Raw genomic sequence first — 14,208 nt, forward strand, 5'->3', positions numbered from 1 at the left:
TACATATCTCTTCTGTTTACTTCCAATTTTTCTGGCGGCAAGGGTTAACCCTGTGCAAATAGCCTACCTAGGCCTAGGTGCATTTGGTTATGGCAGTGTTGTGCGGCTGACGTCTACAAGCTTTCAGCACCTGCAAACTAGGAGCGTCCCCTTGTTGGGCTCCGCGGTGGGTGGCTGCCAACGATGCTGAACACAAATAAGACCGCCATGCAAGGAGCATTCTCCCAACTGTCTGATCGTACCTGCCTAAACGGGTACGCACTAATGACATAAATTGCTTCAACCAGCCAATAGAAACATTGCCCCACTTCCACGTCATTCATTGTGAAAAAACCGGAAAGCAAGCCAAGACCGTATCTCCTTTTGTAGTTGCCAGGTGTCTTACTGAAACTCTCGGGGTTGGATACAGAGTAACCAAAATGACTAGTGGAGACCTTCTCGTCAAAATTCAGGACCAAGCACAATTTGTGAAGCTAGACAACTTCTCAACGTTTGGTGACATACCGATCACCGTAACACCACACAGATCTATAAACATCACTCGCGGAGTGATATCTGACGCAGACTTACTTGACCTGACCGAAACTTAACTTTTGGAGGGGTGAAAGAGCCAAAATATCACTAATGTACAGAGAATTATCGTCAGAAGAGATAATAAGGAAACACCGACGAAACACCTAATACTCACGTTTGCATCCAGTAAACTACCAAAATCCATTCAAACAGGGTACACGAAGACATCTATCAGGCCCTACATACCAAAACCTCGTCGTTGCTTCCAATGCCAGAGGTATTGCCTTGGCTCTAAAACCAGTCGTGGTCGCCAGACTTGTGCACAATGTGGAGTCCAAGGCCACTTGTCTGAGAACTGCAAACAACCGCCACACTGTGTTAACTGCGAAGGGAACCATGCCGCGTATTCACGCTCCTGCACGTACTGGAAAAAAGAAAAATGAAATAATTACATTGAAGGTGAAGGAAACATTTCATTTAAGGAAGCACGACGAAGAGTCGCACCATTATAAGGACCTACATACGCTGATGCGGCGCGTCAGGGGGCACCGCCACACCAGCCCTCACCACTCCTTCGGCCCGCGCATGACGAGCTGGCGGTTGTGGCACCTGCCCCCAAGGCGACTGTAGTCCAGGCTACACCGCCTACTCCCAAACAGAGACTGGAGACTCCACTCCAGAGTCCTCAGGTCTCAAGGCGTCACCTCACCAGGTGAGGCCCAAAATTTGAAATAACAGCCCGCACGTGCTGGCATCTAGTGCCTCCGAGGAGGCTATGGATACGCCGGTACCCCGGGTGCCGTAAGAGCAGCGTGGCTCCTTGGAGTGTGCCAAAAAAATTGCTCGCAGCTTCCCTCGGGGGAACACTGAGGAGGATGCGGAGCATATAATTGGTTAACGGGGTGTTAAAGTGCGACTTACTTGGGTCGATGGCTAAATTGGTTAACCTGGTTGTGAAATGGGGTGTTAAATTGCGACTTACTTGGGTCGATGGCTAAATTGGTTAACGTGGTTGTAGGAGGGGGTGTTAAATGAGTGAACACGTACACACGTATGCGAAAGGGCGGCGCTGGTCGAAGGGACGTCGATCATTGTGTTTGTGGATTCGTTAGAATTCATTTCACCGCGACCTTGGACGTCAACGCGACGTACAAACCAACCGACGAGCGGCAACTGAGCGAGCGAGCGCCGACCTTGAGTATATATACAGCGCGACGGCGCATGCACTGTCAGCTGTTGAATGTTCTGGAAGCGCGACGGCGCATGCGCGTCCACTGGAGAATCAGGAGAATTGTAGAATGTTCTCGAAGGGGAGAAGCACGCGCGGCACAGATGGTGGGTGATGGTGCATGCGCGCGTCAGCTGTCGAATGTTCGAGAAGGGGGAGAAGCGCAACGGCGCATGCGCGCGCGTCAGCTGCCGATGTTCTCGAAGCGTGACGGCGCATGCGCGCTACATTATACAGCTAGCGAATGTTCGTGAAGAGGAGAAGCGCACGCGGTGTGTAGAGGAGGAAGGGTGCACAGATGGTGGAGGAGTGAAGCGCGCGCGGTGTGTAGAGGAGGAAGGGATGCACAGATGGTGGAAGAAGGAGGAGGAAGCTTGCGGATGGCGCCGCACTACAAGCCTCGAGTATTAGATGCTCCGCATCTAAAAGCAGGTAACAGGGCCTGGTGACGGCCCTGTTACGTGAACTCAAACTCCCTGCCTAAACAGCCACTCGCTTTTCGTACACACAGGACTATTTTACATTCCCCATGAACACTCAAATTATACAATGGAACGTCAGGGGCCTTCTCAGAAACCATGACGACATCTAAGAACTTTAACACGAACACTCACCAAAATTGCTGTGTGAACACGAAACACACCTTAATTCAAAACACACAAGTTTTCTTCGTAAATATGTTATTTTTCGAAAGAACTGTGATGGTGCCAAGACATCATCTGGAGGTGTTGGCATCATAGTGAATCAAGGAATTGCATGCACACACTTACAACTCGAAACATCCATTGAGGCAGCGGCTGTTCGAACGGTTATTTTTGACAAACTGATACCAATCTGCACTATTTACATTCCTCCGAGCTATCAGCTGCAAAAACGTGATTTACACTCTTTAATTAATGAACTTTCGGAGCCTTATGTTCTCCTTGGAGACTTTAATGCGCATACCAGGCTATGGGGTTACTCTCGTTGCGACGCGCAAGGTCGACTGATTGAACAGTTCCTTCTTTTGTCGAGCGCGTCTCCTAAATCGAAAAAGAACCAACCTCCACTACACTATTATAATCTCGCTAATAACACCTACTCCTCCATATACCTGAGCGTAGTATCTGTATCTCTTGTGCTTCTACTCCAGTGGAAAGTCGTCAGTAATCTGTACGGAAGTGACCACTTTCCCGTAGTCTTGAGCAAAACTACAGCAACTGAGTGTCCACCACGTGTTCTCAAATGGCTCATAAACAGAGCCAACTGGGAACAGTTTATACCATCGCTCGTCTAGGTTGGAGTGACATATGTACTTTGAGCATTGATCTTGCTGTCAACTTCTTCACAGCGTTTTTGATTGATCCTGCAACAAAAAATGCATCCCACAAACAAAAGGACACCCTGAAAATGGCGTGTGCCTTGGTGGAACTCTGAATGCTGAAACGCGCTCAAACGGCAAAACAGAGCATGGACGTTGCTTCGGAACTCACCGACAGCCGAAAATCTCGACACCTTCAAGAAAATAAAGTCTCAAGGCAGGAGAACGCGTCGTCAGGCCAGAAGACAAAGCTGGCAGAAGTTTTTGTCAGGGATCAATTCATACACAGGAGGCTAAAGTCTGGAACAAGGTTGGTAGGATAGCAGGAAAACAAGTACACACACTTCCACTCGTAAACACTCAGTGTGATACCTTGGAAGATCAAGCAAACTTCCTCAGTGCACACTTTGATTGGGTGTCCAGCCCGTCCCACTATACTGACACTTTCCAAAAATACAAAACAAGAATAGAAAAGCAGAAACTCGAACACAACTGCACTAAAAATGAGGCATATAACAAAACTTTCAGTCTAGCTGAGCTCCGAACATCTCTAAACTCCTGCAGTACTTCTGCCCCAAGTTCTAAACGTGTGGTGTATGAAATGTTAAAAAACCTACCAATCGAAACGCAAAAAAACTTTACTTTGTACAATGCTATCTGGTTCTCTGGCGCTATACCTACTTCCTGGAAAGAGGCTATTATTATTCCCATTTCGAAAGAGGGTAAGAAACCTTCTTCAGCTTAGAGTTATAGGCCTATTGCACTTACAAGCTGCTTGTGCAAAGTCTTCGAAAAATGATAAACTGCCAACTTGTACATTTGCTTGAAGCAAACAATTTGCTCGACCCATTTCAGTGCGGGTTTCGAGAGAATATATCCACCGCCGACCACCTTGTTCGTATCGAGGCACGGATGAGAGACGGTTTCGTTCATAAACAATATTTGCTGTCTGTGTTCCTCGATATCGAAAGGGCTTACGATACAACATGGCGATTTAGAAGACTAATAGACCTGTCCCACCTTGGCGTACGCGGAAGAATGTTTCACATAATCGAAAGTTACTTGTCAAACCGGACACTCCATGTCAGCGTGGGCAGCGTCACTTCGCAAACATTTGTCCAGGTAACAGGCGTTCCGCAAGGTGGTGTACTTAGCTGCACACTTTTTCTCATAAAATGAATTCCTGGCGCTTGTCCATACCGCGCAATATTGTACATATGTCGATGACGTCTAGCTCTACTTTAGATCTGGCAATCTGGCAATGTGTGAGCGGCAGGTTCAGTTAGGTTTAAACAAGGTCTCGAAATGGGCAGAGGAAAACGGATTCCGACTGAACCCAAAAAAGCACGTGTGTCTTGTTCTCCCGAAAGAGAGGCATGCAGTCAGAACCCAACATTGAACTGAACGGTCAACGTCTGTCTGTTAATATGGAACATAATTTCTTAGGCTTAACCTTGGAAAACAAGTTGACCTTCGTATCGCACATCAAGTATTCAAAAACAAGATGTTTAAAAGCCATGAATGTTTTAAAAGTGTTGTCATGTACTACGTGGGGTAGTGACAGGCAATGTCTCATGAAACTGTATAGAAGCGTCATTCGCACCCGCTTAGATTATGAGGTCGTTGTTTATCAGTCTGCGACTCAAAGTGCTTTGAAGATGCTGGACCGCATGCACCATTTGGGCATCCGCCTTTCTACGGGTGCTTTTCACACCTTCCCCGTAGAAAACCTTTACGTTGAGTCAAACGAGTGGTCGATTCATCTGCAGACAACACACATGTCCTTTGTACATTTCCTTAAGGTGAAAGCAGACAAGAAGCACCCCTCAAACTTTACTATTAATAATTTTTCGAGCTCCATCCTGTTTCAAAACAGGCCTTCGATGAGGCAGCCCTTCTCAGTTTGCCTGAAGGGTCTAGCTGAGGAAACGGGAGTGACACTTGAACACAGTTTAATGGCTCCTGTAGCATACCCGCCCCTGTGGCTGTGGCAGACAATAAATAGACTACGAGGTGTCTTTCCTAGAAGTTACAAGACATGCACCTATTGTTCATATTCAAACATACTTCCTGGAACTTCAACACAAATGCACACATCCTGAGTTTTTTACAAATGCCTCGAAGTCTAACTCCTGTGTGTCCTACGCTGCTGTCGGCCCATTCTTTTCGGATGCTGGCCGTCTACATCCAGGCACAAGTATCTTCACAGCGGAAGCTCACGCGATACTTGTGGCGGCTAAACACATCAAACAATTACAAATACAGAAATCAGTAATTTATATGGACTCCCTCAGTGTGTTAACGGCTCTGCAAACCCTTAAAATACAAAATAACCCCGTGCTCGTCTCACTTTACTCTATTTTGTGCACACTTTACACACTCAAACAACATGTTGTAGTGTGCTGGTTGCCAGGGCACCGTGAGATCCAAGGCAACGTGATGGCGGATAAGCTTGCTGCATCCGTCCACGAAAGCACTGCCACTAGACCCATATCAATCCCGGCCCTTGATCTGAAGCCGTCTCTCAAACGAATGCTCAGGAACTACTGGCAGAACAAGTAAGATAGACACACACAAAACGAACTGCACATTTTTAAGCCACACGTTCGCCATTGGCCGCCAGTATCAAAATCACGTCATACATATGTAATACTAACGAAGCTCAGGATAGGACACACATACACGACACACACATACCTTTTGTCCGGTGGCGATCCACCATTGTGTGACAGATCTGGTGACGCACTAACAGTTCTTCACATTTTAAACCAGAGCAAGCAGTAAGAAACTCTAAGAAAACAACACTTTCCATTACCCTACCGACAACATATACCTTTACACCCTGCAATGTTCGTCAGTAGGAAACCACTTTTTAGTCATTATTCACTGTTGGCGTTTTTAAAAGAAATTTGTAATTTTCTTATTATATACCGGGCCTTCCGTAGCATGACCTCTTCAGCCCTGCCATGGTGGTCTAGTGGCTAAGGTACTCGGCTGCTAACCCGCAGGTCGCGGGTTCGAAACCCGGCTGCGGCGGCTGCATTTCTGATGGAGCAGGAAATGGTGTAGGCCTGTGTGCTCAGATTTGGGTGCACGTTAAAGAACCCCAGGTGAACGAAATTTCCGGAGCCCTCCACTACGGCGTCTCTCATGATCATATGGTGGTTTTGGGACGTTAAACCCCACATATCAATCAATCAATAGCAGGACATCTTCAGAGAGGTTTTGGCTGCGGTGGCTACACTCAAGAAAGCACTTGCGTCACGGCCCTTGGACTGAAAAGTATGAACGAGTGAGGTACTTGTGCTAATGTCCACCATTGTAGTCTATTATCACCAATTTTTGTCATCTATTCACACCACACACCTTTCACAGCATGGTCATGATTTTATTTGTATGTTTTTACCCGCCTGACCGCGAGAAATTTTATGGACCTTATACGGCCGCTTATCACAATTATTGTCCATACCTTTAGTAAGATGAACTGGCGCTTTTTGGTCGTGAAATGACCCTTGCGCCACAAAACATCAAACATCATCATCGATTGCGTGATCTTACGTAAAGTTAGTCACACGGCCAGTGGTGTGGTTTTACGGGACTTTTGGGGTCATTATTAGACGTGACGTTGTTTTGTAACATGACGAGCTGTTGCGTATTGTCGCGTGATTTTAATCGCGTAAAAAGTTCTTCCCCGACTTATTACTGAATAACATCATGCTACCAGTTGCTACGTCACACAACGTGATCATAGTGATGAGACTGACTGGTTACGTGGTTTTGGCAGCGACATGCCACGTTATTCTTTGTTATATACTGATGTCGTTTAAGTCCGGTGACCAGCTCATTACGTTCTGGTAAGAGCATACCATCTAACGAGTTGCAGCATAATGTCACGGCTTTTTTTTTCAGACATTTGCACTGCAATACTTCCAATAACATCTCCTGCAATTTCTTTGGCGCCACTGTCTAATATTTCACACGAATATAAAAACTTGGCATAAAATAATTCTCAAAAATATTCATTGGTGCGAGCATGAACAGAAAGTGTTGAGGTTGTTTCGATTAGTTAAGAGTACTGTTTAAATTGCAGCAGAATAATAAGCTACTGTAAAAAGTAGCTTCTTTTTAATATACAGGATAGCGCAGAAGAGTACTTAGTTGTAAGTGTGGCAGCTTGGGCTAGTTGGTATGGCATGACGATAGTTATTGCGCGAGAACAAAACGACGACACAGAGACAAGAAGGACACGAAAGACACGAGCGCAAACTTTCAACTGAGTTTATTGCGCAGAGCACGAAAATATATAGAGGAGACAGTGACCATGGCACAAGAGCAGAACATGAGTAAGAAAACCAAAAACAAACAACACAAATACAAAGGCACTGAAAAACAGCAAAGAAAAATCTAGAAGAAACCGAACCAGAAAGGTAAAGCTACCTGCCCGCACCGAATCCTTCGAGGAACCTACGTTCCTTCTCGGACTAAGCCACGGAGGGCTTGCTAATCCAAGGCACCTGTTCGTGTTACCTGCCCGCACCGAATCCTTCGAGGAACCTGCGCTCCTTCTCGGACAAGGCCACGGAGGGCTTGCTAACACAAGGCTGTTCGCGTGCCATTTGCGCAGCCTCGACAATGACCCGGGTGCCCACATCTCTGTGTTTGTACAACGTCGCTGTTTCCTCGAAGAGGGGAACACACTTGCACTCAGTGCAGTGCTGGGCAAGAAAACCATCTTTCCCGTTTTTAACATTGTTCGCGTGCTCTCTCAGCCGATCGTTCAGGCACCTTCCGGTCGTTCCGACATAACAAGCACCACATGAAAGGGGGGTCCTATAGACGACTTCCCGGGAGCAGGCCGCATACCTGTTTCGATGTTGAACTCTGCAATCTGTTGATGATTTCGTTTTCAGGGGGTTGGTAGATTTGGTGAGGCTGATTAATTTGAACGGTGCTGAGAACATGACATGAACTCCAACATGTTTTCCGATTTTTTTGAGCCTATGTGATATCTGGTGTATGTATGGAATCACGGCTACCCTTTCACGTTCTGTATCCGTGTTGATCAGATTCTGTCGCGTTTTCTGCTCCGCCTTATTAGTCCGCAGGATCGTCTCCGCAACAGACGCGATAAACGCCTCGGGGAAACCTGAAGCCTTAAGGCGGGAAACTTGAGCTTTGAAGCTCGCAGAGATATTGTGGGCGCAAGACCTATTTAAAGCATTCTCAAGGCAGGTTCGTGCTATGCCTCGCTTAACTATCTTACTGTGAGCAGAAGAAGATTGACGACCCATTTGTGATCAAAAACTCGCAGGCTCTGATAGAATTTTTCAAACAACCAAATCAATCTAATCTTTTCGGTTTTTCAATTGACATAAAGTACCTATACTACTCGCTGCCTCACGATGAGGTACTAGAATTTATAAGGAATAACATAGAAACTTTCGGAGAATTGAACTTCCAATTAAAAACAGGCATTAGTTCGCGGGATTTTCTTGACCTGGTTTTGCTGTATCTTACGTCTACTTTCGTTCAATGGAATGATTGCATTTATCTGCAGAAAAAGGGTGTTTCAATTGGTTCATGCATAGCACCTCTACTCAGTGATCTTCTATTGGCAAAAATGGGCAAAAAACTACAGGAAAAGTTAGAAGGCTCGCAGGTCGTCAAAATATTTAGATACGTGGATGATTTTTTGGTTATTCTAAATTGTGAGTCTTCTATGTTTCACTCGTTGGCCACTCAAACTATAGGCGTGTTCGAAAATTGTTTGCAGCCTCTTGTGGTGACACATGAAATGCCCGATAATGACAAATTACGCTTTTTGGATTTAAATCTGGTTTTTAGCTCACAGCACATCTGTTGGTGTTATGAACCACGTGCGCAGAAACCTCTGCTTCCCTTTTCTTCTGCTCACAGTAAGATAGTTAAGCGAGGCATAGCACGAACCTGCCTTGAGAATGCTTTAAATAGGTCTTGCGCCCACAATATCTCTGCGAGCTTCAAAGCTCAAGTTTCCCGCCTTAAGGCTTCAGGTTTCCCCGAGGCGTTTATCGCGTCTGTTGCGGAGACGATCCTGCGGACTAATAAGGCGGAGCAGAAAACGCGACAGAATCTGATCAACACGGATACAGAACGTGAAAGGGTAGCCGTGATTCCATACATACACCAGATATCACATAGGCTCAAAAAAATCGGAAAACGTGTTGGGGTTCGTGTCATGTTCTCAGCACCGTTCAAATTAATCAGCCTCACCAAATCTACCAACCCCCTGAAAACGAAATCATCAACAGATTGCAGAGTTCAACATCGAAACAGGTATGCGGCCTGCTCCCGGGAAGTCGTCTATAGGACCCCCCTTTCATGTGGTGCTTGTTATGTCGGAACGACCGGAAGGTGCCTGAACAATTGGCTGAGAGAGCACGCGAACAATGTTAAAAACGGGAAAGATGGTTTTCTTGCCCAGCACTGCACTGAGTGCAAGTGTGTTCCCCTCTTCGAGGAAACAGCGACGTTGTACAAACGCAGAGATGTGGGCACCCGGGTCATTGTCGAGGCTGCGCAAATGGCACGCGAACAGGTGCCTTGTGTTAGCAAGCCCTCCGTGGCCTTGTCCGAGAAGGAGCGCAGGTTCCTTGAAGGATTCGGTGCGGGCAGGTAACGCGAACAGGTGCCTTGGATTAGCAAGCCCTCCGTGGCTTAGTCCGAGAAGGAACGCAGGTTCCTCGAAGGATTCGGTGCGGGCAGGTAGCTTTACCTTTCTGGTTCGGTTTCTTCTAGATTTTTCTTTGCTGTTTTTCAGTGCCTTTGTATTTGTGTTGTTTGTTTTTGGTTTTCTTACTCATGTTCTGCTCTTGTGCCATGGTCACTGTCTCCTCTATATATTTTCGTGCTCTGCGCAATAAACTCAGTTGGAAGTTTGCGCTCGTGTCTTTCGTGTCCTTCTTGTCTCTGTGTCGTCGTTTTGTTCTCGCGCAATAACTATCGACTTAGTTGGAGTTGGCTTATTGCTTCGTTTATAGTTTGTATAAGACATTGGATATTCTGAAGTGTTTATATTTGTTGTATATCTTTTATAAACAATGCAGGGCACAGTTTCGCTAATCTATGAAACGTTAGTCGAGATAAATAAACTGCACTTTAATAGAGTAACGAGGTAACGAGGTATAAGCAAACCTGCAAACCTTGTTTGAATAACAGAACTACTGATCTCAGCGCAAATATGTCAATAAAGCTCTTTCATTGGGTAGACCTTTGAAAATATGTTCTCTCATTTATCACTTGTGTGACACGTTCGAGAAATGCATGACTACGGCTTTTATTCTGCAGGTTAGTTAAAGTGATAGACTTCCCAAAACCTGCAAGAATTTGGGAGACCTGTAGGCCCCGTGTCACGAAGTTTTATATTGCAAGCTCCAGAATCCAGTTTAGTGGACCAAAGTGGTAAAACATAGTCATTGGCAGAGATGATGCGAACTCCACCTCCTCATCTCGCGTTGCCATAGATCATAGCTGCATGAACCATGACTGGCCAAGAACGCGACGCATGCACGCGTCACATTTTCTTCCTTTCCATAGCAGCATACCTGACACGACCTGCCGACGAGTGACTATAGCCTTCCATAAGAGCTACATAGCGTGCCATCTGGTAAGTGGATGGTGTCGGTATGAGCTACAAACATTAGCGACATAGTGGTGTCATGTTCGAGTGAAATATTTGGTAATCCACTAGAAAATTATTGTGCTTGAAGAAACCACCAATGCGCCATATAGACAGAGTTCCTGAGGAATGTATGTATGTTTGCTTAAATCTAGTTCAAAGAATGGTCCCATGCTGTGTGTTATCAATGCACACTAACAAAGCATTGAAACAGGAGCTGCTAAATTTTGAGCCTATAAAGTGCTCTGCAGTTCTTTGAATTTTGTTCAGACGGCATTACCAGATGAACGGAGCCTAATACTCGTATTGTACTAGCATTGTCATGATGGAAGAAAGGAATGTTACATGAATATTAATTAAACCTCGTCTGCTACATAATGTTGGCCTAATTTTCACTTGTCCAAGCATTCACAAGTCGTAAAGCTACAGCCAAGATTTTCTATATTTGTCAAGCAGCGGGCACGGCAGGCCATTAATAACCCTGCCAAAACGCCCACTTTCATGACACGGGTTACAACTGCACGCTTAGAGTTCTGATGCTCCGAAATACTAATTTGAGTAAAGATTCCCATAGTGTAATGAAACGCTATGAAAATAATCAATATACTTCCGACCCCTTCATGCCAGATGACGAAAAGATTTAGTACTATGTTGTGCACTTGTCAAAAGCTAAAAATGTTTGCTTTGTTCTCGTGTGCACAAATACGCTCATACACCCGTAGCCGATAGCGTCGCGGTAACAGAGCGTTCATTATGGTCAACGAGAATCGAACGATTTAATCAGGAGATACATGTGGCTTCCACAAAGCATTCGATTGTTTTATTGCTTCACATAAACGCGCGCCAACTACACATTCATTGAACACTTGAATATAAAACTTAGGAAACGATATTTTGCAGAAGGCACTTATTGAAAAGTCAACAGTCTCAAAGAGTATGCTTCTTTTTCTCGCACAGCAGATGAATATCATAAAAACACAAATATACACAACAAAACTTGCTGCACAACATCTCTCACCCTTTAATCTTCGGCGCAATGCACGCGAGGCCGATGTAACGTGAATTCACGTGTGTCCTATCGAAACTCGTGACTAGCCAGGATACTCTTATAATGTAGGATGCTAATGGGAATCACATACGTTTATTGTCTTTAAAGCGCAAGCTAGCAAGGACATTTGCATGGACAACATGATCATGTGTCACTGTGAGAGCGCTAACAACTAACATGAGCGGCTTCGACATATGCATCAATTTATAAGCTGACGAATAGCTTACTCGTGTTTTTTCAGAACACTCGTTGCCTCCAAGTTTCACTTCCACTCAGACAGGATTATGACAGCACCACTTGACGACCGGAGTGGTTTTCTAGAATAAAAACATATGAAAACCCGTGAATTTCGTGTTTGTGCAGGTACACTAACTAACGCTCAGATGACCTGGGTTGGTTGAAAATTGAACCAAAATAACAAAATGTCGCAGACTCTTTTATCCACATTATCATTCTGGTCGAGTCGGATTGCATGTGTAGACAACGACTGTAGCGTTAATGTAACAATAATTTATTGCAGGTTGTTTGTACCAGTGCGATGGTATACAGGTACGCTCGTGGGTCTAACTCGGTGAATACCGGGATGAACTCGTGCCAATGCTTCTGCAACTGAGTTTATGAAATCGCTTAGGCAGCACGTTGGGAGCGTTCGTGGATGACGTGAAGTTGAGTGAGCTTAACTCAACCCTCTCACGTGAAATCTCGTCGAATTCACGTGTACTACACTAATTATAGGCCCAGTTAGCTACTTTATGTTCGCACGAGTCAGTGACGTGGATTGTCGTTAGTTGCAGAGTGATACCTATAGATACGAAAATAGTGCAGCATGGCACGCGCAAGCTATCCTGACTGTGTGACGCTTACCCTTCTTCTCTAAGAGGTTACAGACAGATATTTTACAGAATAACAATATTGAGTTTATATCTATCACGATGACTAATGATGAAAGGTGTAAGACTAAAAGCGAGTAACTATGTTTCTGAAAGGTGACGTTTAACATAACGATGCACAATACGCAGGCATAATAGCCCTTCTGATTTACTAATTTTAAACAGCCTTACAAAGCACAGTATTTGTGGGCTCCCGAACGTTTTCTGTAATTTCAGTGCCTTTTGCAAGTGGACATTGAGCTCAAGGTGCTTTTTGTCCCAGAAGTAAGTATCAGAATCATGTCATAAATGTGTCATTTAGTAATTGCAAGTAGCTGCTCGGTTCGAAGTTGTTATGCCGAGTCGGATGCGAAGAAATAGTCCAATCCTTTGCTTTCATCGCATCATTGTCTTTACTACAAGCGATATAGTGGGAAACGGTTTCATTCTTCCAGCTATAGCGTCGCTACTGCAGGCTTGCATCAGGTACGATTTCCAATGGAGCTTGTCCTACTTATGCTTTCGGAGGTTACGTGTAATCAATGCTCTACATGGTTTCATTATTTTACTGCTTGTCTTAGTTATTATTAGAGCTAGCTTCCAGTCAGAACACTATTCAGGGTTTCACTGATGTGGACCACAGTCGGCAACATTCGTTAAGATATGAATGTTCACGATGAGCATCATATCTGTTGTACGTACAGTATTGAGATAAATGTGTTGATGACCTCGAATTTTCGTGCTGATGGAAACTTGTAGAAAAAGCGCTCCAGTCAAAGGCGTCCAACTTAAGTCCAAGGTTTTCAACAGCTCTCAAACAGGCATTGAGAATCATTGCATTCGAACATTTGTGAAAAAACGTTTTCATCGGAACTTCAATGCGAGCAGTCAGCAAATGAAATCACAGTTTCATACATGTAAGGTAAACAAAGTAACTTTTCGCCCCTCGCAATCACTCTGGGACCAGCCACAAAAAACAAATGAAAGTGTTCGCTTAACGCCTCACAGTCCTCCTCACGACAGTCATTCATTGTACTCGTAAGCGAAAAAAAAGAAACGCAACAAAGCTACGGTTAAAACAAAAATATTAGGACGTTTTGAGGGGCTAGTTCGTTTACTACTTCACAGGAAAAATTGCTCAAATAAAAAAAAAAGACACCACAAAGAAGAAAAACTCGGCCAGTGTATGTGTTCTTTCTTTGTAGGTTTTTTCCTTTATTTGCGCAACTTTTTTTATTTGAAAATTATCAGTATATGCCACACTTCCACCTGTATACAGGAAGGCCTGCTTCCAAGCTGGAAAGTTCTGTCAGGGTATGGCAGTTCTGTTAACTATTGCGTACAGCATCATAATATTCCTTGACACCATTGACATTCACTGGAGTTCAGCGTCACTGGCTGCAGCGATGCGTTCACGGGGTGCAGACGCAGGGGTTTTCACCTTCGTCTTCCACACAACATTTACGGCCAATAGCGAGGCTCTTCACTTCGTGGCGCATTTTTGGCTGCCAGAGCACTTCGGTGCCTTAATCTTCTTTCCGTGTTTCCGCTTCCTCAACCCTGCGAAGAGAGGAGCACAGGTGTGATCACACG

General features: G+C 44.9%; 1 protein-coding gene across 1 annotated transcript in view; it reads right to left on the reverse strand.

Annotated features, from left to right (window-relative positions):
- Nucleotides 1-11,492: 11,492 nt before the first annotated feature.
- Nucleotides 11,493-14,208, reverse strand: part of LOC119178761 (ras-related protein Rab-34) — a 65,231-nt gene continuing 62,515 nt past the window's right edge. Inside the window, exon 9 of the mRNA XM_075890375.1 lies at nucleotides 11,493-14,175. Coding sequence (XP_075746490.1) covers nucleotides 14,099-14,175 — 77 coding nt within the window. The 3' untranslated portion in view covers nucleotides 11,493-14,098. The remainder of the gene's footprint in view (nucleotides 14,176-14,208) is intronic.

This window comes from Rhipicephalus microplus, chromosome 3 (genome assembly GCF_043290135.1).
Source record: "Rhipicephalus microplus isolate Deutch F79 chromosome 3, USDA_Rmic, whole genome shotgun sequence".
Lineage (NCBI taxonomy): Eukaryota > Metazoa > Arthropoda > Arachnida > Ixodida > Ixodidae > Rhipicephalus > Rhipicephalus microplus.